The 23,864-nt window shown below is 47.2% G+C and overlaps 1 protein-coding gene across 2 annotated transcripts; it reads right to left on the bottom strand.

Moving 5' to 3' along the window:
• Window positions 1-718: 718 nt before the first annotated feature.
• LOC123165042 (26S proteasome regulatory subunit S10B homolog B) lies at window positions 719-5,352 on the bottom strand. 2 transcript variants are annotated; one of them, XM_044582667.1, is made up of 10 exons: window positions 5,098-5,352; window positions 3,494-3,613; window positions 3,133-3,269; window positions 2,864-3,025; window positions 2,662-2,748; window positions 2,475-2,561; window positions 1,949-2,086; window positions 1,333-1,524; window positions 1,152-1,250; window positions 719-1,064 (listed from the first exon to the last, which is right to left on the bottom strand). In XM_044582667.1, exons 1-10 carry the CDS (start codon window positions 5,201-5,203, stop codon window positions 990-992), a joined length of 1,203 nt encoding a protein of 400 aa, XP_044438602.1. In that variant the 5' UTR covers window positions 5,204-5,352; the 3' UTR covers window positions 719-989. The 2 variants fall into 2 exon arrangements, with proteins under 2 accessions (XP_044438602.1, XP_044438601.1); XM_044582666.1 differs by having other exon boundaries at window positions 719-1,250.
• Between the last annotated feature and the right edge of the window lie 18,512 nt (window positions 5,353-23,864).

Below are 23,864 nucleotides of genomic sequence, written 5' to 3'. Positions count from 1 at the left end.
GCTTGCCTCAAATAGAGGACAAGCAGCCTAATATATACTCCCTCCATTCCTAAATATATATGTGTACTTTTAGAGATTTCAAAACAAACTACATACAAATGTATACAATATATTTTAGTGGAGATTCACTCATTTTACTCTGTATGTGGTCCGCATTGAATTTTTTTTATATCAGTACAAACACAAGCACTCATATATATACGCACATACACTGACCCCATGACGCGCGCACACACACCCTACCCCTAAGAACGATATTGCCGAAAATCCTGAAATAAATCCAGAATAAATGCGGTTGAGAATACCACCATCCAACCAACTTTCTTCTAACCATCCAACCACAAGTTGGTTTTCCCCTAAAAAAACGATATTGCCGAAAATCCTGAAATAAATCCAGAATAAATGCGGTTGAGAATACCACCATCCAACCAACTTTCTTCTAACCATCCAACCACAAGTTGGTTTTCCCCTCAAAAAAAAACCACAAGTTGGTTCACATCCACATTGGAATATATTTAGGAGTACTCCGTATTCGTTAACCACGGCCATGTGCAATTCCACGTGAATCAGGTCGTTTTCAGCAGGAAACGGAATGCGTCCCCAATATAGCAAAGTACCACTGCACATTTCTTGATTCCCTCCCACAGGCAGAAGCACACGCTGCAAACGTTCCTTTCCGCACATTCATTTATTCCCAGCTAGAGTAACACGAGAGACAGGAAGAAATCGCGAATGTTTCCACATTTTTTTGATTCCACAATCAAGGCACAGTAACTTGAAGGAAACAATTTTGTAAATCTAAGAAACCAGTCGGTTTCAGACCTGTTTCAACTTTTCATTACATCAACTTGCGCGGCAAAGGCAGTCGTCCCACAACATATAAAAGGTAGAAACACATGATGTTCTATATCGTCGGGGTCGGTGTGACAAACTCCGCCATGGTACAAGAAAACAGACAGCGCGTCGCCTGATAGTCTCCTACTCTCATCTTAGTCCTTGCCAAAGTCGGCGCTGTAGTGTGCGCTGGACTCGAGCTTCTTGGCGTCATTCAACTTCCGAACTGCCTGCAACCATTTTGCCAGACATTGTAGTGAGTGCCGACTCAACTGTATTAGGATGAACAGGTAGAAAGAAAGCAAATGACACCCCACCTTCATGAAGTCTTCGTGGATGACGTAGTCACGCTCTGCTCGAATGGCGGCCATGCCAGCCTCAGTGCAGACATTGCGAAGATCAGCGCCATTGAAGCCCTGGAACCATACAGAGTTATTAAGGCTTCAGAAACACCAGCATGATGAGGTGGTGAATATAGGTTAACGAAGAGTAACTCACCTCGGCCAGCTTAACCACAGCCTCGTAATCAATTTCGCCATGCTTGGCGATACCAGCTGCATGGATTTTCAGGACCTCCGTCCTGGATTGCTCATTCGGCAGCGGAATCTCTATCTTCCGGTCTAGGCGTCCAGGACGAAGGAGCGCAGGGTCCAAGACATCAGGCCGGTTCGTCGCCATGATCATCTTCACCTGTATGTGGCACGCATGATTCACATAAGCACATATTCAGCAACTCACAACACATGTACACACCATAATAATAATTTAAGACAATCAATCAGGGACAACCAGCATATCTTCAACTTTCGAGTTCTTTTTTCTAATAAATATCTTTCTCAGGTTTCTACACAACAATTCCCTCCCCAAGATTAACACTGACCTAATCAACTACTCGATACAACCAACAACTTTATGATGTAGGAAAGGCGGGTAGTTAATAGGGCAACTAAAGATAGATTGACTGTAACTAGAATGCAGTGCGGTGCACATTAAGAATTCAGCATTCAATTGATCAGTATTCAGTAAGCATTGTATCACTGTCCAATACCTACTCTTATTCAATAAACATATGTTTCACCATAGCTGCCACAAAACAGAAAAAAAAAATGTGTACCTTTCCGAGCTCATCGAATCCATCCAACTGATTTAGGAGCTCCATCAATGTCCGTTGTATTTCACGATCTGCACTAGTGCCCTCACTGAATCTTCGGCCACCAATGGCATCAATCTCATCCATGAAAATAATACATGGCTAAACAAAAGGATCAGAAAAAAAAAATTGTTAATGAGCAATATTAGTACAAAATAGAAGAGAAACAAACATATAACTTAAAATGCATTCACAGATGTGCATAGTAGCAACTTAAAATGTGAAGATCTTCTCCATGGACTTTTCTGGCAGAGTAAACCTAGAGTTTGGGTGCTCTGTATTGCAGACTGCTAGCAACTTTTGCTCCCCTAATGATCTACAGCTAATTCGCGCAAAAACTTAAAATAACAAATGGAGCAGAATATATTTGGCCACGAGGGAACAAATGTAATAGCTTACATTATTATGATTTTAACAGCTTTCAAATAATAGACGGAATATTAAGGATTACTAGTAGATGTACAAAGAAACAGAACATAATGAGACTTACTTGATGCTCACGTGCATAGTTAAACATTTCTCTTATAAGACGTGCACTTTCACCAATATATTTGTCAATGATAGCACTTGAAACAATCTGCATTAGCAGAACACATTAGTTCAACATAGTACCATAATGATATATCCAGATAAAAGGTTGCTAATAAATAACAGCATTAAAGAAAAGAAAAGCAGACCTTTAAAAAGTTAGCATCGATGTTGCTAGCAATGGCTCTAGCAAGCAATGTCTTTCCCGTTCCAGGTGGGCCATAGAGCAGAACGCCCTTGAATGAGTAAAGTAGCAGTTAGTACATCTCAGGATGGTGATAATTGTATCATTATTTGTCTAAGCTAACTGCATAATATGGTATTTCACAGCACATCTTTTCTTCAAACTACCTTTGGTGGTTTAATCCCAACACGAAGAAACAATTCTGGATTCATAAGAGGTAACTCGATGGACTCCCGCAGCTCCCTTATTTGATCCGACAGTCCACCTACAGCTGAGTAACTGACATTGCCGGGGTCTTCGTGTAGCATGTTATAGACCACGGGATCAACCTAAGCAAAGGAAATTAGTACAATCTTAGTTTAACCCCTCACATTAGAAACAGAATTTCAAAACTGTGCTGAACTGAAACATAAACGAAAAATCAACAATCACATACCTCACGTGGTAGAGTGCGCATTATTGTTAATGTTGTCATGTCAAGGACAACTCGTGTTGCAGCTGTCAGCTTTTCTTTGTCAACTTTGCTTCTGCAGCCAACCACATAACGTGGGCCACTACTGGCTTTGACGATAACTACAACAAAAACAAGTTTCAGTTGCTTTGCTAAAACTAAGTACATTGTTGCTGAATTGAGAAGGAAAGGTTTACTGCCATGAGCAAACATATTACAACAACTTAGGGAGAAAAACAAGCAATGTAATGATGAAATTAATGGCCAAAAAGAGAATGGATATTATCATTGTTTGTACAGAGATAAATCTGTTCTAAAACCAACAAAAGTAAGTCTTTTCACTTACATCTTTCACTGTCCAATGGTCGAAGTACTTCACCAATGATTTGGCCCACACTCTGCAAGGACTTCAAATCATCTTCAGTTTTATCGTAATCTTTCTTCGCCTTCTTTAGGTTTTCCCTACCTGCATATAAATAAGTAGATTTATCAAACAAAAGCCATCTAATAAAACCATGAGTACTGCTGTCCATAGTTCAACATAATCTTCATTAAAAAGAAGTTGCATCAAACATTGAACCTGGGGACAACAGGACAAGAGAAACAAGATATTATGTATGTGCCAGATCGAGTACATAATTTGTATATCAAAATGTCAGGTCAGGTTATCAATCCCAGTCAGTCCAATTGACAAGGATTAAATCCAGGTTCTAGGTAAATTACACACATAGCATGAGCTATAGACGTTACTCGTTTTATTTATTTTTACTGTCGGTTGGAAACTGGCATCATCTCCAACACATGTGTTTAACCATCATTTTCACAAATTACATGTTTGCAAATATTAGTACAAATATAACAATACCAAAGCTATTAATCTATCACACCTTTAAGTTGTAAAGGCTCTGAGCCTCACCCAAACCATGTTGCATCAAAACCAAATCATATAAGGCAGACGCATACAAGACCAAGCATAACCACAAGAAAGAGTGAAAGGTCGTCCACTGATGGAACATAAACAAGGAAAGGACGAATCCATGGAAGCTCATGTTCATCACCATATCACCAGCAACACAATTCAAGGTGTGAAGGATATAAAGTAGAAAAATGAACAGGCACATAAACTTGGATACATGTAGCTTTTGGGCCTTTCCGCGTATGATACTTAATAGGGCTGGTCCCAAATATATATATCAAAAGAAACGAAACATGTGCACCAAATCTGAGCTCCTTGACACATTAACAGCACAGAGTTATAGGACCTTATGGAAAGAAGAGTGATCACCCAGCATCTCAATCACTCGAACTAATAACTACTGCAGTTGCCTTTGCCTCACCACGATGGAAAACACTATTATGAACTGCCAAACCAGATAATAATCAATTACATCACGACCACAAATAAAGCCAAATGACTAGCTAAATGTTACTATGATATTCATGTTTAGCACTCAACGCCAATTACCGAATTCACATCCTAAACAAAACGCAAATGGTGGACCAAACCTATCTAGGAACTGACCGCCCGTCTCACCCTAATCTACGTGTTGAATGCTCAACGAGAATAACACTTCATCCCAAATTCCTGTTGTTCGCATCTTGCAAAATAAACCAAATCTCACCTAAATCAAAGACGGCGCCCTAAGAACCTAAAAACCACATGTTCAGCAGGCCAACCGACCCACTAGCCTCCCTCGTCGAGAACCAACAGCCCAAGCCGTGCTCGAGACAAGCTGAGGCACGCAACTCCTGAACACAAATCGGCCAAACCAAAACCCTAGCCCACAACCCTCCTAATCGCCACGGAAAACCAGATCCCACCCCCCCACAATCGACCAGCACCCACGGATACCTCGGGGCGAGCCAACTAGTCTGAACCCCGTAGATCGAACAAGTAGGATCCACAGCGCATGAGATGGGGGGAGGGAGGGAGGAGGGTCGCCGTGTTACCTGTGCGGACCCTCGTCTCCAGCTCGCGGCAGTTCAGGAGCTTGTTGCGGTACTCCGTGATGACCGTGCGCCGGCGGGCGGCGGCGGCGTCGTCGGCCTCGGCCATATCCTCCTCGGCGGCGCGGCTCTGCTTTGCTTCCTTCCCAAGATGAGCGGAGCGGGGGAGGACCTGACGCTCTCCGTCCGCGGTGTCCTGGTTTTATTATGGTCGCTAACCGTAGTCCGGTGCGACCGTGCTTTCTGGTTTCTTTCTTCTCGGACGGGCAAAATACGAACCTAAACTGAACTGTATTTGGATTCTCTTCTTTCTTTTAGAAAAAATTCCAATTCTTTTTTTTTGCAGGATAGAAAAACTTTCAAGCTATATTCATCTTCAATCATGGCAGTACAAAGGACAACAGAGGTAATAAAAATTACATGTCCGTGGACCAGCTAGCGATAAGTACAAACACTGAAGCGAGCCGAAGGCACACCGCCATCATCGCCTCTTCCTCACCAGAGTCGGACAAACCTTGTAGTAGTAGACAGTCGGGAAGCCGTCGTGCTAAGGCCCCGTAGGAGCAGCGCACCAGAGTAACAACCATCGCTGATGAAAAAAGTCATGGATCAGAAGAATCGAACTTGTAAACACCCAAACGAAAACGAACCAAGATCGGATCCAAACAGATCCACCGAATACCAGCACAAACCGAATCCCGTGAGATCCGATGGAGAAAAACCTCCACATGCCCTTCATCGGGACGGGGATAGAATGTGGGAGGCATTATTCCTACTAAGGGACATCGTCGTTTCCACACAAGCTCACCCAAGACGATGAATCTAACAAGAACGAAACCGGGCTCCCACCCGCCGATGGGGGGCCGAGATCCTCTGCACCTCCATGGCCTAGAGGTCACTGGAGATGGGGTGGACCGGCGGCAACAGTGACGGTGACAGAAGAAGAAGAGCTTTTCTTGTGGAAGTGAAAAAAGATACGTATGTTGATATTCGTCTTTTTTTTCTTTTTTTAGGGACTCTATTTGGATTCGATAACGGACCAAAACTGACATATATTTACATAGGTAATTTTATATAATTTTAATTTAGAATATCGGTTTCTATGAAATCATGATTTCAAATACTTTGATGTGTCTTTTTTATAGTAATATATGTCTCGTTCATATTATAGAGATCATAGTACAAGCAACATAAACACGGACCTGACAAAATTGAAAATACTGTTGAACGCTAGCCTTTACACAAAGGAACATCAGCCTAGAAGGAAAACTACAATCAAGACCGAAGAATCCTCTGAGCTTGATACCAACGTGTGACACTTGTTTCTGGCACCACCACAATAGCCACTAGAGAAAAAAAAAGAATCGTCTCCTCATCAAGCTCGACGCGGCTCCATCGCTGATATGCAGCTTTGCGGACCTCCAAGGTGGCTCATCAAAGGTGAAACCATTACCTTTGAACGAATCAGACCTAGGGCAACACCTCAGACACTGCATCAAACTCCAAATCTAGCACCCCCACATAACCAGGACGTCGGAGGAGGAAACCACACCTGCCATCCACGAACCACGAACCCAGCATATGATCCACCATCTTTCAGATGTCGTCAATGCAGACCACAATATGCATCTGATTCCGGACTACCTCCAAAGCTCCACACCGGCGCAACGACGGAGCCCGAGGACACAAGCCCACCACAAGGATGTCACTGCCACACCATCCTTGCTTGAATTGATTGGTTTTCAAATCCATCCCAAATTTCCTCATTACGGAAGGATCTGCAGAATCTTTATTCAACGCCGCCATCACTGTCGTCGAAGCCAAGACGATGAACAGCCTAAAAACTAAGCTATTATGGCCTAAAACTATCAACAACATAAATTCGGCGACCCCCCTCACCACCGACGATCGAGATCGTCGGTGGAGGGAAGCCGCCGGAGGACATAGGCAGAGAAACTCTCCTGGTGAGAAGTGCTGGCGAGATCGCCTTTTTCCTTCGAGAAGAAGAAAGAAACTGACCCGTTTTAAAACAATACTTTGATGTGTTTGGCATCAAGAAATAAAACGGTTTAACATCAACAAATACAAATGTTCACCCTTGGTTAGTAAAACCAAATCATACACGGTACAATTGTTCCTCCCCCCCCAGGAGAGGCGACCTCTCCTTTCTCGGTACGTCATTGTTTCCCTTCACCTCCACTGGTTCTATTGGTGTGGAAGTGTGTAAAGTTCTCGGTCTACCGACTGAAGTTGTGCCTTTCCTTGATTTCAAACCCTTAGGTAGGTTTTCGTTGTTTGTCGCTTCACTCCTTCAGGCGACGAGTCGTTGGAGGTGGGGGTCTAGCGAATAAGGTTTCCCTGCATTTCCCCATCTCAACGTGTCGTCTACGACGACATTGATGGCTCGATGGCGTATTTTCCTATAGGTTATTCTATAAGCGGTAAGGTTATGGTCTACATGGTTTGTTGGCACGACGGTAGTAGTGGTTTCCATTTACTGTTTGGTCATCTAGCCTCGTGTCTGTCGCATTGTTGCGGCCTCCAATGCTGGTGTGGGGAGAAATAATGAAGGTTTAGCTCTTGGATTCGTGACTCGTCTAGCAGAAATGCTTTCTTCTCCATGACGTTGGTTCATGGGGACTATGGCCTTGATGACTTGGGGACGTAGGGTTTTACTTACTTGAGAGGGCCCGAACCTAGGTAAACAATGTGCCTCATATTACCATCGTGCCAAGGCTACCAAATCGGAACCCCCTACCCGAGATCCATCGAATTTAGCTCCGACAGTACGTGGGACCTCATCTCCGTCAAGGACGAGCACCAGTTCAGTGGTGCGGAGGTAGCTCGCATCCAAAACCGTACCATTCACTATTTTAAGACTTTCGTTGCAAATACTGTCTTTTGTAGGTAGCATCTTGGGAGGCATGTCTAGTTATGACATGTGTGGGCGGCTATTTATAGCCAGCGGCAACCCGACATGAATTGTCATAAATGCCCTTCTCTGATATGACCGTTATCAGGATAAGGATCCACTCGACAGCTGGCCCGCGGTGCAGCAACGATTAGAATTTGAACTCTCAAATCCTAACTCCTCGGCCTGACCAAATTCGTCAGCGACCAGATGAACTTTGTCACTATCGCTAGCAAATTCGTCAGCTGTTCCGGAGATTTCCAAAGGCTTCACTCGAAGTAGCTTGTGTATGTATAGGTTTAGCATCACTTTGGGAATGTGAACTGTGATTCACCTAGGCCCCCTTTAACAGTACGGTTTTTCCCATGACTCAAAGTAAGAAGAAAGAAACTACGAAAACAAAAGTCTTCAAGCTTCATAGTCTTCACATCAATTTCTTCAAAGGTCATACCAATTTCATCACCAAATTCTTCACTTGAAGAAATCCATTTTTAGGGGTCGTCTTCCATATGTTAAACCAAATCTTCATGGACTATATCTCCTGTGTCACTCACAAACACGTTAATCCCTCAACATATTTGTCTTCAATACTCCAAAACTACTAAGGGGTACTTGATGCACTTACAATAAGATAGCTAGCATGATATTTTGCATGGCTTGTCTGTTTTTTGATATTTTTGCTACGCTAGATCATTGCACATCCTGGTACACTGCCAGAGGCATTCATATTATCATATTGTTTCAGTTATTGAGTTGTAATATCGAGTTGTAAGTAAATAAAAGCATTCTAGAGTGTTGCCCTTACCTGTGAGGATATAAAAAAATGAAAAAAGGACAAAAAGAGCCCAAAAAAGAGAAAACAAAAAATGAGAGAAAAGAGAGAGAGGGCACACTACCATCCTTTTACCATACTTGTGCTTCAAAGTAGCACTATGATCTTCATATAGAGAGTCTCCATGATTTGTCACTTTCATATACTAGTGAGAACTTTTTATTATAGAACTTGGCTTGTATGTTCTGATGATGGGTGAAAGATCGTGGATGTCGCCTAGAGGGGGGTGAATAGGCGCTTTAAAAAAATTATGGTTTAGGCTTGAACAAATGTGGAATAAAACTAGTGTTTAATTTGTCAACCACAAAACCTAAAACAACTAGGATCACTGTGACACCCCAAAATTTTGACCTTGTTTTATTTATTAAAATTTTGCCAGGAAATAAAACTTTTCCATTTTGTCAAGATTTACCCTTTGTGATTTTTGGATTTTTGCCTCTAGTGGAAAAACCTTCAGAGAGTATTGTTGGACTTGAATACTCTCTATAATAAAACAATTCTTTATCAGTGGATTTATTTGCATAATTATTTTTCCATGAGCTTTATTCTTTTATAATGAACCCCCATTAATTTGGAGCCCCTTTTGCACTGCAACCATTTGATAAATTCTTTTAAAAATTTCACCAAAATTTGGGGATGTCATGTGAGGTTCCCACATCACTTTTATGCAAAAATATCTTTTGGTCATTGGAGATTTTGAGCTCTACATCAATTTTTCAAATCTGGTCCAGTGGGTGTATTTGCACTACAACCTATTTTAATATTGTTCTAAAAATTCTTTCAAGTGTTTGGGGATGTCAGTTGATGCTCATAACTCAGCCTCATGCAAAAACCCAGTGTTGTTCTTTGAAAAATTTGAGTGAATCATCTTCATTTCTATTCTGGTCCAGTTTGGTGATTTGTACTGCAACCCCATTTTATTTTGCTCTAGTACCTTTGAGCGTTTTCCTACCTATAGTCCTCCCTACCAAACCCTTAAATCCAGGAGATTGGACCCATTGGCATATTTTTGGTGCATGCAATGATAGCCTTTAGTTTCTGCCCAAAACTGGTTTTCTCAAAATCTTGCACTATCAACTTTCTGTTTTTGCCAAACCAACCTTACCACCTTCTTTAGCTCCTAAAGAGACTAGGATCTGGAGAGTTTGGTCACCCCAAGAATTGCCTAGATGCCCATGGCATTCTGTCGAACACCCTGTGTGCAGGGACAGTTTTGGCATGTCTCCTAACTTGCATTGTGGACTTGAGCCCCGGGCCCATCCAGCATGTCCACTAACCTCCCAGATGTCCTTAGCCCTGGCCTGCTAACTACCCGCATCACCCAAGCTCTCTAGAGCGCGCTGGCATTTCGTCGAACACCTGCTGTGCGTGCTCTGGGCGCGCCCAGAGCGCACGTTTTGCACGCGCGCGCACTGAGTCGCCACGCCGCACTGCCACCCTCGACGCATCCCGTCACTGGACCCAGCTCGCCTGCAGAGCCGCGCCACACACTCGCCCTCTCACCAGTACGCTCCAAGCCGCACTGGCGCCCTACAGCGCCGACGCCAGAGCTCCCTTGGCAGCACGCCGGCGTCGGCAGCAGGCTCTGCCGTGGACGGCGCCGCCCAAGCCACCCGCGCACGCCAGCTGCCCCAGGGAACAGCCCGTGCTTATCCTCATGCTCGTCGGCACGCGTTCGTCGCCGCCACGACGCCCTGCAGCTACAGCAACGGCGACCCGTCGTCGATCTTATCCACCGCCGCGGAGCCAGCCCCGTCGTGCTATAAAAGGAGGCCCCGTGCTCCTCCGAGCACTCAGGCAACCCCAGTCCACCCCCGTAGTGCTCCCGCAGCCAGCAATCGTCAGGGAAAGTCCTTTCTTCCTCGTCTCCGGCCAGCTCGGTCGCCGCCGCAATCCAGTGCCATTCGTCGCAACCGGAGCTTCCCCCGCCAAACCAACGCCACCAAGAGCTTCCCCGTAGTCATGCGGAGCTGTCAAGCGCCTCAGCTTCGACCAAGGACTACCGGAGCCCAAAACCCACTCTGTTCCCGAACCTCCGTCCGCCGCGGAGCTCGCCGCCGGTGACCTCCTCCGTCCCCGCCTGCCTAGCGCCCACCAGGAGGACCGCCCCGGCCTGGCGGATCCATCCCCGCCCTCGGGACCCCGTGGGGAGCTGCCGTTCGCCGACGGCGATCGCCGGAGCCCCACGCCGTTCGGGCAGAGAGAAGGGAGGGAGAGGGAGAACGGTCAAACCTGACCAGTGGGCCCCTTGGACCCACTGTCAGTGATCCGCGCGGCCGTTCTCTCTGTTTAAGTGAAAGCGCAAAGATCCGGAGTACGTCACCTCTGCTTTGAAAGCGTATTTTCCCCGAAGCGTTTTCCTTTTTCTGATTTTATTAAAACAGAACTTTGACTGATCTTTGACTGGCTATAACTTTTAAAATAAAACTCCAAATGAGTTGATTCTTTTTCTTACCTCTCTCAAATTTCATCTAGTTTATTTTAAGATTTATTTCAAAAATATTTGAGACAACTTTTTGTACCGTTTTTGAAATGTGTATTGTTTGTATATTTCTCAAAATAGGATTTTTGGAGAAAAAGGCAACCTTCAAAAGTGCACCCCCTCATGCATACACTTGAAGGCAAGCATTTCTGAACTCTGGCATAATATTTTTGTGTGGTGTTTTGATACGGTTTCGACACCACTTTGACGTGGAGTGTATGCTATTTTATGTGACGGTAAGATCATACGCATGAGTGCATAAATGGAGATTTCTTTGCTGTTATAAATGGATATGTTGATGATAGTGACCTTCCTCGTAAGCTTCTCGTGCATACCGGAAGGAAGTTGGGAAAGTCGCGGTCTTGGGTAGACGCGAGCTTGTCCCTAGTCCCTCGTTGAGATGAGTATGTCCGGTATGGCATGGTGGGGCTTGATGAGTGTTAAGCTTATCCGTTATTGGAAATATTTTTGTTATGCTAATCATGCAGGGAACACTTGAACCTCCTGAGTCGGCCTTAGATCGAGTCTTGTCCAGTAACCCCCATACTTGCCTGGTACTACCACTTGTCCCTGCCTTAGGTAGGGTACGGTTCAGTAAGTTGTCAACCCCTTTCTGGCACACACCGTACAGAGAGGCCGTGATGAGGGTCCCATGGCCATGGATTAAAGCCAGTCATCCGGTCCGGGGGCATGGGTGTTTCGGTTGTAGCCGGAGGGGTAGCTCCCCTAGTTTGCGCGCGGTATAAATTTTGTGATCCCATGCTACGTCGAGGTTGTAGCCTCCCCACTTAGAGTTTCGCTTGACAGGTGTCGTGGGTGATTCCAGACACCGGTAAGTTAAGCTGGTGTGTGCAGGTCAGGCGTGTTTTCAATTAAAAGACCGTAGACGGAATTAGTCCCGATGGACTAAAGAAATCCGTTACCCGTGGGTAAAGAGTACACCCTCTGCAGAGATTATACATCTATTTGAATAGCCGTGTCCATGGTTAAGGACTACAGTCTGGGATAGGTCAAGTGTCGGTCTTAGTGTCGGTCTTCGGAGGAAAAACGGCTACACCAGAACCTTGATTATGGACTGTGACATAGGTGGATTATGATCATTATTATTGTGGACTAACCAATTACCTTATTTGTATTTTCGAATATCCCTGGGATGGTTCTAACTCCTGGATACCCATTACAATTATTCTATATAAGCCCTTTATGTGGTGTCGCTCAGACGCCCGACTGTGGCATGCTTGTTATTTCTTTTATTTATAAGCCCTTTATGTGGTGTCGCTCAGACGCCCGACTGTGGCATGCTTGTTATTTCTTTTATTTATAAGCCCTTTATGTGGTGTCGCCCCGACGCCCGACTGCGGCATTATTATTCTTGCAGTTTCCTCTCGAGGAGTCATTCAGACCCTCGTTTGGCACCCAATATTCTATTTTTGGTTATTTTTAACCACATGTGTGCATCATGGTTTTTCGTATATTTCGTGACAGACGTTGTGATCACATAGTAATCCGGAGCATGTTTGATATATTATACCCGTGTTCCTGATGTTTGCGAGTACATTCAAACGTACTCACTGGCTTGTCCCTGGCTATTGTCTTGGCCAGATTTCTTGCGCGGAGAAGAGTGTTTCGATGACGGCCCCGGAACCTACGCAGTGTTGTCAGCAGCCTCGCGAAGATAGGAGTTATCCTGGTCAGCTGTTCTTGTGGGAAATGGAGTCCCATAGACGCAGATGAACCACAAACCGCTTCCGCCATCAAACCATTAGAAACCAAGTGTTGTACTCATAGGCCACAATGGTCTTGTACTACATATTTTGTTCTTGCTTGGATTTTCTTGTATCAAGTTGGTGCCTCATCAGCTAACAGTAATCCTGGGGCTGGTGAGCATACGGGCCATTTTCTGGAGAATTAATATCCCGAAAATCCGGTCCTGACAGACTTGGTATCAGAGCCAGGCTGACCGTTGGCTAATCCTATCTTAGCCAGGTCAATAAACTTAGGATAACCAAACCACCAGACCTTAGCCTAACCCCGGTCAAGCTTCCCGCGTAAGATAGCTCCACAGTGACCCGACGCCTTTCGGCGGACGGTGCCCAACCTATCAGCCTAGCCCGTCGATCACGCGCCAGTGACCGACGCCCAACCCGTCTCCATCGCAAGCGTGCGGAGGAAGACTCCGTCCCCTTTCCCTATAAAAAGGGCACGCTAGCCTCAGCACAGCACAACCTCTTTTCCCCAAACCAAGCCACGATGCCTGGCCCCATTGTTCACAACGAGACCACCGCAACCAATCTCGGAGGTTTTGTGACCGTGCTCGCAAACCTCACCCGCCGTGCTTATGCGTTAGAAGAGCCTCCTGAATATGTTGTGTACCAGGGACCCATGTACGGTGAGAGCCGTCAGTACTGGGCCACTGTGCACATCTACGGTAGGGGTCTGTCGCCAGAACGCCCCTACAGGTTCACTGGAAGGACAACTTCCTTTGAGCCACAAGCCATCCAGCTGGCAGCTCGAGAAGCTATAGTTCAACTCCGGCACTTGTCGCCCAGAGTTAACTGTCGCTCGTTCTACTACTACCCCAGTCGTGACGGGTATGGTAGGCCTCCCCAGGTTGCCAACGGAGATCACGAGACGGATCCCGCACTATTGCATCTGGTGCGCTATGTAAGCGCACTAGAGCAACTGTTCGACCAGGTCACCCTTGATCTGATCGCAGCTCGTGGAGAACTGGTTCGCCGAGCCCCGGCGAGAAGAGAAGCAGAGCCCGACGCCGACAACCCAGTCGTGCTGTTCGGACACCCGATCGATCCCTTGAGGTCTGCCCCAGCCATCAACCAGAGTACTTTGGTGTCCGCAGAAGCGCTTCGTCGCCTTTTGGGAACCCATTCCAACGGGATTGTGGCCAACAACCCCCGCGATGGTCATCACCACTACCCTGACTCTGCAGCCCCTCAGCCTCAGCTGGCTAATCCTGACGGAGAAACCCGTGGAGAAGCCTCGGCATCCGCCAGGCCAGCCCACTTAGACATTAACGAGGTAGACTAAGTCGCTCGAGTTGTATCGAGCCTTAGTTTTTCCTACGCTTTGTAATGGTGTGATCTTATATCGCTTTTATTACATGCTGTCTGCTTGAGCGCCCTTATTTTGGAGTAGTAGCTATGCATGTGTACGTTGGCGTACAGTTGCATTTTTTTCAGGCGCAGCTACCAAGACCAACCCCGACGGCACCCACAGTAATGCGTCACATTTATGTGATATGTATATCTGTGGCTTTGACCCGAGAACAGGATCGACAACCAGTTACCCTTCACCCCGGTGGATAACCCAGCCCCAATACTATATAAAGGCCACCTAGTGACCTTGCCAAGTACTCCTCACCTTGTGCACTACCCTCACAACCTTCCCTTGCCATGCCGACCCCCAGTATTTATCTGAGAACCCCAGACGCAACCCCGGGTAGTTTCGTTAAATTATTGTGGGACTTCACCTGCAGTACTATGAGTGCCACCCATCCACCCCAGTACGAGTTGCTCAAATCGAGGATCACCCCATCCACCTCGAAATATTGGGCAGTGGTGCATATCCCTCCTGCATACCCAAACCAAGACCCAACGGAAGTCTCCTTCATGGGGAAATCCCTGCCGACTCCGCATATGGCCATAGAAGCTGCTGCATACCAGGCGTTCACCCGTCTTCGATTCGTGGTACCCTATGCCAGCGAGCGAGGATACTATTATTTTCCGAGTCGTGAGCACCCGGAGAAGTTGCATCTTTTCCCGGTGGACGAATTGAGAGAGATCCAGTACTGGCCAACCTTGCCCAGTACGTTATTGCCCAGGAGCGTTTAACTCAGCGAGTAATGGGTTATCTCCAGAGCCTCGCTGATTTAAATCCTCGGATCGCTATTGGCAGACCTCTGAGGCCTGACCAGGAAGGGTGCATCCATCGACTAGTCAACCCGCTTCCCCCGATAGAAGAGGAGTGTGCCCCAGTACCAGAGGCGTTTTCTCAGGACCCTGTCTTTTTGCCGTTTTCCTTGTAAACGTCTCTGCTGTATTTGTCATCCCAGTATTAATTTTCGTAGTGTAATTTTTTGTGTGCGACGGATCCGATTTTCTTTAGTTCCTATTATGTGAGCAGTTTTACTGCTGTTAGTTTTGTTTTAATTATTTTTTTCTCTCGCATCATGTTTTTGAGGAGATTTCTTTCCCCAAGTCACTGCTGCGTATATATTTTCACGACATAGATTTTTATTCGCGCAGCATCGTAACAGCAGACTCACGGCAACAACCACTCGACCTCGAGCACTATTACAAATCCTTGAGCACATTGTTGCGCCTAGCTAACCACACTCGAGGACACCACAGTCTCAGTGAGAGAGATTCGTGAGTGATCATTCAGGCACGAGTTGCCCCAGCACACCGACGGCAGTTAGCGCTCGGTGCCGCGCTTAATCCCCGTGATCGCCGCCACCGCGAAGAGCTAACACTCGAGCGGCAGCATCACGACGATCATCCAGGATCATCGTGCACAGGAGCACGGAGAACCCCAGCAGCACCGCCAAACCTCCACACACACCAGGACCACATACCAGTCCGGCATCGCCTCCGCCATTAGAGCCTCGTCTCGGGCTCCTGCTAACAGCAATGAAGGAGAAGGAAGGAGGAGTAGGAACGAGGCCAGGTGTGAGGAAGGAGAGAGGAGCCCCACGATCGTTTTATAGCTCGAGATCGGTGTACGGTGGGCGAGGTCCACCAGCGCCACTCGTCGCTCGACCGCCGGTGTTCGGAGGCGAGTCCGCAAGCAGTGCCGACAGCGCACTGGCCCGCGAGGTGAGTGCACGCTGCCCCGGCAGCTAGCACGCCGCGCACTACCACGGTACGGCCTCGATGCCCTACGAGCTAGGCATCGCCGGTGGAGGAACCGCGGGAGAGCGCGCGAGAGAGAAGAGAGGGCCAGAGGTAGAAGAAGAGGCCGACAGTGGGCCCTGGGTCCACCTGTCAGCCAGAGGGAGCACTGTGCTCTCGGGTGCGACCAGCGTATTTTAGTAATTTAGAATTTATTCTAAATTACTGTATCCGCGTGGAAATATCTCGTTTCTTCCCAACCATAGATATTTTCCCACGCTACACCAGTGTATCACACTGTGGTTTTACACCACTTATTGCCCTCTCACTATAGCCGCTTTGTTTTTGTGTAGTTGAATGATTTCTTTTGATAAAAACAGTTTTTGTTCAAAACAACTTTTAACAAATCTCGAGGACGAGATTTTTTTAAGGGGGGTAGTGTTGTGACACCCCAAAATTTTGACCTTGTTTTATTTATTAAAATTTTGCCAGGAAATAAAACTTTTCCATTTTGTCAAGATTTACCCTTTGTGATTTTTGGATTTTTGCCTCTAGTGGAAAAACCTTCAGAGAGTATTGTTGGACTCGAATACTCTCTATAATAAAACAATTCTTTATCAGTGGATTTATTTGCATAATTATTTTTCCATGAGCTTTATTCTTTTATAATGAACCCCCATTAATTTGGAGCCCCTTTTGCACTGCAACCATTTGATAAATGCTTTTAAATTTTTCACCAAAATTTGGGGATGTCATGTGAGGTTCCCACATCACTTTTATGCAAAAATATCTTTTGGTCATTGGATATTTTGAGCTCTACATCAATTTTTCAAATCTGGTCCAGTGGGTGTTTTTGCACTACAACCTATTTTAATATTGTTCTAAAAATTCTTTCAAGTGTTTGGGGATGTCAGTTGATGCTCATAACTCAGCCTCATGCAAAAACCCAGTGTTGTTCTTTGAAAAATTTGAGTGAATCATCTTCATTTCTATTCTGGTCCAGTTTGGTGATTTGTACTGCAACCCCATTTTATTTTGCTCTAGTACCTTTGAGCTTTTTCCTACCTATAGTCCTCCCTACCAAACCCTTAAATCCAGGAGATTGGACCCATTGGCATATTTTTGGTGCATGCAATGATAGCCTTTAGTTTCTGCCCAAAACTGGTTTTCTCAAAATCTTGCACTATCAACTTTCTGTTTTTGCTAAACCAACCTTACCACCTTCTTTAGCTCCTAAAGAGACTAGGGTCTGGAGAGTTTGGTCACCCCAAGAATTGCCTAGATGCCCATGGCATTCTGTCGAACACCCTGTGTGCAGGGACAGTTTTGGCATGTCTCCTAACTTGCAATGTGGACTTGAGCCCCTGACCCATCCAGCATGTCCACTAACCTCCCAGATGTCCTTAGCCCTGGCCTGCTAACTACCCGCATCACCCAAGCTCTCTAGAGCGCACTGGCATTTCGTCGAACACCTGCTGTGCGTGCTCTGGGCGCGCCCAGAGCGCACGTTTTGCACGCGCGCGCACTGAGTCGCCGTGCCGCACTGCCACCCTCGACGCGTCCCGTCACTGGACCCAGCTCGCCTGCAGAGCCGCGCCACACACTCGCCCTCTCACCAGTACGCTCCAAGCCGCACTGGCGCCCTACAGCGCCGCCGCCAGAGCTCCCTTGGCAGCACGCCGGCATCGGCAGCGGGCTCTGCCGTGGACGGCGCCACCCAAGCCACCCGCGCACGCCAGCTGCCCCAGGGAACAGCCCGTGCTTATCCTCATGCTCGTCGGCACGCGTTCGTCGCCGCCACGACGCCCTGCAGCTACAGCAACGGCGACCCGTCGTCGATCTTATCCACCGCCGCGGAGCCAGCCCCGTCGTGCTATAAAAGGAGGCCCCGTGCTCCTCCGAGCACTCAGGCAACCCCAGTCCACCCCCGTAGTGCTCCCGCAGCCAGCAATCGTCAGGGAAAGTCCTTTCTTCCTCGTCTCTGGCCAGCTCGGTCGCCGCCGCAATCCAGTGCCATTCGTCGCAACCGGAGCTTCCCCCACCAAACCAACGCCACCAAGAGCTTCCCCGTAGTCATGCGGAGCTGCCAAGCGCCTCAGCTTCGACCAAGGACCACCGGAGCCCAAAACCCACTCTGTTCCCGAACCTCCGTCCGCCGCGGAGCTCGCCGCCGGTGACCTCCTCCGTCCCCGCCTGCCTAGCGCCCACCGGGAGGACCGCCCCGGCCTGGCGGATCCATCCCCGCCCTCGGGACCCCGTGGGGAGCTGCCGTTCGCCGACGGCGATCGCCGGAGCCCCACGCCGTTCGGGCAGAGAGAAGGGAGGGAGAGGGAGAACGGTCAAACCTGACCAGTGGGCCCCTTGGACCCACTGTCAGTGACCCGCGCGGCCGTTCTCTCTGTTTAAGTGAAAGCGCAAAGATCCGGAGTACGTCACCTCTGCTTTGAAAGCGTATTTTCCCCGAAGCGTTTTCCTTTTTCTGATTTTATTAAAACAGAACTTTGACTGATCTTTGACTGGCTATAACTTTTAAAATAAAACTCCAAATGAGTTGATTCTTTTTCCTACCTCTCTCAAATTTCATCTAGTTTATTTTAAGATTTATTTCAAAAATATTTGAGACAACTTTTTGTACCGTTTTTGAAATGTGTATTGTTTGTATATTTCTCAAAATAGGATTTTTGGAGAAAAAGGCAACCTTCAAAAGTGCACCCCCTCATGCATACACTTGAAGGCAAGCATTTCTGAACTCTGGCATAATATTTTTGTGTGGTGTTTTGATACGGTTTCGACACCACTTTGACGTGGAGTGTATGCTATTTTATGTGACGGTAAGATCATACGCATGAGTGCATAAATGGAGATTTCTTTGCTGTTATAAATGGATATGTTGATGATAGTGACCTTCCTCGTAAGCTTCTCGTGCATACCGGAAGGAAGTCGGGAAAGTCGCGGTCTTGGGTAGACGCGAGCTTGTCCCTAGTCCCTCGTTGAGACGAGTATGTCCGATATGGCATGGTGGGGCTTGATGAGTGTTAAGCTTATCCGTTATTGGAAATATTTTTGTTATGCTAATCATGCAGGGAACACTTGAACCTCCTGAGTCGGCCTTAGATCGAGTCTTGTCCAGTAACCCCCATACTTGCCTGGTACTACCACTTGTCCCTGCCTTAGGTAGGGTACGGTTCAGTAAGTTGTCAACCCCTTTCTAGCACACACCGTACAGAGAGGCCGTGATGAGGGTCCCATGGCCATGGATTAAAGCCAGTCATCTGGTCCGGGGGCATGGGTGTTTCGGTTGTAGCCGGAGGGGTAGCTCCCCTAGTTTGCGCGCGGTATAAATTTTGTGATCCCATGCTACGTCGAGGTTGTAGCCTCCCCACTTAGAGTTTCGCTTGACAGGTGTCGTGGGTGATTCCAGACACCGGTAAGTTAAGCTGGTGTGTGCAGGTCAGGCGTGTTTTCAATTAAAAGACCGTAGACGGAATTAGTCCCGATGGACTAAAGAAATCCGTTACCCGTGGGTAAAGAGTACACCCTCTGCAGAGATTATACATCTATTCGAATAGCCGTGTCCATGGTTAAGGACTACAGTCTGGGATAGGTCAAGTGTCGGTCTTAGTGTCGGTCTTCGGAGGAAAAACGGCTACACCAGAACCTTGATTATGGACTGTGACATAGGTGGATTATGATCATTATTATTGTGGACTAACCAATTACCTTATTTGTATTTTCGAATATCCCTGGGATGGTTCTAACTCCTGGATACCCATTACAATTATTCTATATAAGCCCTTTATGTGGTGTCGCTCAGACGCCCGACTGTGGCATGCTTGTTATTTCTTTTATTTATAAGCCCTTTATGTGGTGTCGCTCAGACGCCCGACTGTGGCATGCTTGTTATTTCTTTTATTTATAAGCCCTTTATGTGGTGTCGCCCCGACGCCCGACTGCGGCATTATTATTCTTGCAGTTTCCTCTCGAGGAGTCATTCAGACCCTCGTTTGGCACCCAGTATTCTATTTTTGGTTATTTTTAACCACATGTGTGCATCATGGTTTTTCGTATATTTCATGACAGACGTTGTGATCACATAGTAATCCGGAGCATGTTTGATATATTATACCCGTGTTCCTGATGTTTGCGAGTACATTCAAACGTACTCACTGGCTTGTCCCTGGCTATTGTCTTGGCCAGATTTCTTGCGCGGAGAAGAGTGTTTCGACGACGGCCCCGGAACCTACGCAGTGTTGTCAGTAGCCTCGCGAAGATAGGAGTTATCCTGGTCAGCTGTTCTTGTGGGAAATGGAGTCCCATAGACGCAGATGAACCACAAACCGCTTCCGCCATCAAACCATTAGAAACCAAGTGTTGTACTCATAGGCCACAATGGTCTTGTACTACATATTTTGTTCTTGCTTGGATTTTCTTGTATCAAGTTGGTGCCTCATCAGCTAACAGTAATCCTGGGGCTGGTGAGCATACGGGCCATTTTCTGGAGAATTAATATCCCGAAAATCCGGTCCTGACAATCACCTATGTGCACCAGCAACTTATGCTAAGCAAGATAAACAACTAGGTGATAACAAGATATATAACATGAGACGCTATGGCTATCACAAAGTAAAGTGCATAAGTAAAGGGCTCAGATAAGAGATAACCGAGGCACACGGAGACGACGATGTATCCCAAAGTTCACACCCTTGCGGATGCTAATCTCCGTTTGGAGCGGTGTGGAGGCACAATGATTCCCAAGAAGCCACTATGGCCACCATAATCTCCTCACACCCTCGCACAATGCAAGATGCCGTGATTCCACTAAGGGACCCTTGAGGGCGGTCACCGAACTCGTGCAAATGGCAACCTTTGGGGGCTGTCACCGAACCCGTACACTTTGGCAACACTTGGGGGCGGTCACTGGAACCCGTACAAATTGCTCGGGGCAATCTCCACAACCTAATTGGATACCCTGACGCATGCCCGGAGCTTTACACTACAATGATTGAGCTCCGAGACACCACCAACCGTCTATAGGGCGCCCAAGCACCCAAGAGGAACAAGCTCTAGGGTACCAAGCACCCAAGAGTAATAAGCTTCTCAAACTTCACTTCCACGTATCACCGTGGAGAACTCAAACCTATGCACCAAATGCAATGGCAAGGGCACACGGAGTGCCCAAGTCCCTCACTCTCAAATCCCACCAAAGCAACGAAAGCTATGGAGGAATGTGAGAGGAAGAACAAGAAGGAGAACACAAAGAACTCCAAGATCAAGATCCAAGGGGTTCCCCTCACATAGAGGAGAAAGTGATTGGTGGAAACGTAGATCTAGATCTCCTTGATACGTCTCCAACGTATCTATAATTATTTTTACATGCTATTATATTATCTGTTTTGGATGTTTTATATGCATTTATTGTTGGGGAACGTAGTAATTTCAAAAAAAATCCTACGCACACGCAAGATCATGGTGATGCATAGCAACGAGAGGGGAGAGTGTCTTCCACGTACTCTCGTAGACCATAAGAGGAAGCGTTATGAGAACGCGGTTGATGTAGTCATACGTCTTCACGATCCGACCGATCCAAGTACCGAACGCACGGCACCTCCGAGTTCAGCACACGTTCAGCTCGATGACGTCCCACGAACTCCGATCCAGCAGAGCTTTGCGGGAGAGTTCCGTCAGCACGACGGCGTGATGACAGTGATGATGTTGCTACCGACGCAGGGCTTCGCCTAAGCACCGCTACGATATGATCGAGGTGGATTATGGTGGAGGGGGCACCGCACACGGCTTGGAATAATCAACTTGTGTGTCTTTGGGTGCCCCCCGCCCCCATATATAAAGGAGCAAGGGGGAGGCCGGCCGACCCTTGGGGTGCGCCAAGGAAGGGGGGAGTCCTCCTCCTAATAGGAGTAGGACTCCCCTTTCCTAGTCCAACTAGGAAGAGGGAAGTGGGAAGGAAAGAGAGGGAGAGGGAGAGGGAAAGAGGGGCCGCGCCCCCCTCCCTTAGTCCAATTCAGACTCCTCATGGGAGGGGGTGTGCCACCTCCTGGGCTGCTTCCCTCTCTCTCCCCTCAGGCCCACTAAGGCCCAATACTTCCCCGGGGGGTTCCGGTAACCCCTCCGACACTCCGGTTTTCTCCGAAACCACCCGGAACACTTCCAGTTTCCGAATATAGCCGTCCAATATATCAATCTTTACGTCTCGACCATTTCGAGACTCCTCGTGTAACGCCCACGATGCGGCTATATCTCCCACGTGTCGAGGCACGACTTAGAGGCATAACCGCATTGTGGTTTTGTCGCAAGAAGGGTCATCTTCACACAATCCTATGTAATGAACAAGAATGCGATAACGAGAGTTGGCTTACAATCGCCACTTCACACAATACATAAATATTTCATACATCATCCAAAATCCACACATAGACCGACTACGGTCAAATCCAAATGAAAATAAGATAACCCCAAATGCTAGATCCCCGATCGTCCCAACTGGGCTCCACTACTGATCATCAGGAAAAGAAACATAGTAACGACCACGTTCCTCATCGAACTCCCACTTGAGCTCGGTTGCATCATCTGCACTGGCATCGTCGGCACCTGCAACTGTTTTGGTAGAATCTGTGAGTCACGAGGACTCGGCAATCTCACACCCGCGAGATCAAGACTATTTAAGCTTATAGGAAAGGATGGTGTAATGAGGTGGAGCTGCAGCAGGCACTAAGCATATATGGTGCCCAACATACGCAAAAGAGAGCGAGAAGAGAAGCAACGCAATGGTCGCGAAGCTAGAAATGATCAAGAAGTGATCCTGAAACTACTTACGTTCATGCATAACTCAAACCGTGTTCACTTCCCGGACTCCGCCGAGAAGAGACCATCACGGCTACACACACACGGTTGATGTATTTTAATTGGGTCAAGTGACAAGTTCTCTACAACCGGACATTAACAAATTCCCATCTGCCTCATAACCGCGGGCACGGCTTTCGAAAGATAATACCCTGCAGGGGTGTCCCAACTTAGCCCATTATAAGCTCTCACGGTCAACGAAGGATAAACCTTCTCCCAGGAAGACCCGATCAGCCTCGGAATCCCGGTTTACAAGACATTTCGACAATGGTAAAACAAGACCAGCAAAGCCGCCCGATGCGCCGACAAATTCCGATAGGAGCTGCACATATCTCGTTCTCAGGGCACACCGGATAAGTCAAGCTACGAGTAAAACTAGGCCTCGAGTTTCCCCGAGGTGGCCCCGCAGGCTGCTCGGTTCGGACCAACACTCGAAGGAGCACTGGCCCGGGGGGGGGGGTGTTAAAATAAAGATGACCCTCGGGCTCGCGAAAACCCAAGGGAAAAGGCTTAGGTGGCAAAAGGTAAAACCAAGGTTGGGCCTTGCTGGAGGAGTTTTATTCAAGGCGAACTGTCAAGGGGGTCCCATAAATCACCCAACCGCATAAGGAACGCAAACTCAAGGAACATAATACCGGTATGACGGAAACTAGGGCGGCAAGAGTGGAATAAAACACTAGATATAAGGCCGAGCCTTCCACCCTTTACCAAATATATAGATGCATTAATTAAATAAGAGATATTTATCCTTGTTCCAACATGGAACCAACTTCAACTTCACCTGCAACTAGCAACGCTATAAGAAGGGCTGAGCAAAAGCGGTAACTTAGCCAAACAACG

This window comes from Triticum aestivum, chromosome 7D (assembly GCF_018294505.1).
Source record: "Triticum aestivum cultivar Chinese Spring chromosome 7D, IWGSC CS RefSeq v2.1, whole genome shotgun sequence".
Classification (NCBI taxonomy): domain Eukaryota; kingdom Viridiplantae; phylum Streptophyta; class Magnoliopsida; order Poales; family Poaceae; genus Triticum; species Triticum aestivum.
This window is presented reverse-complemented; position numbering and strand designations above follow the sequence as displayed.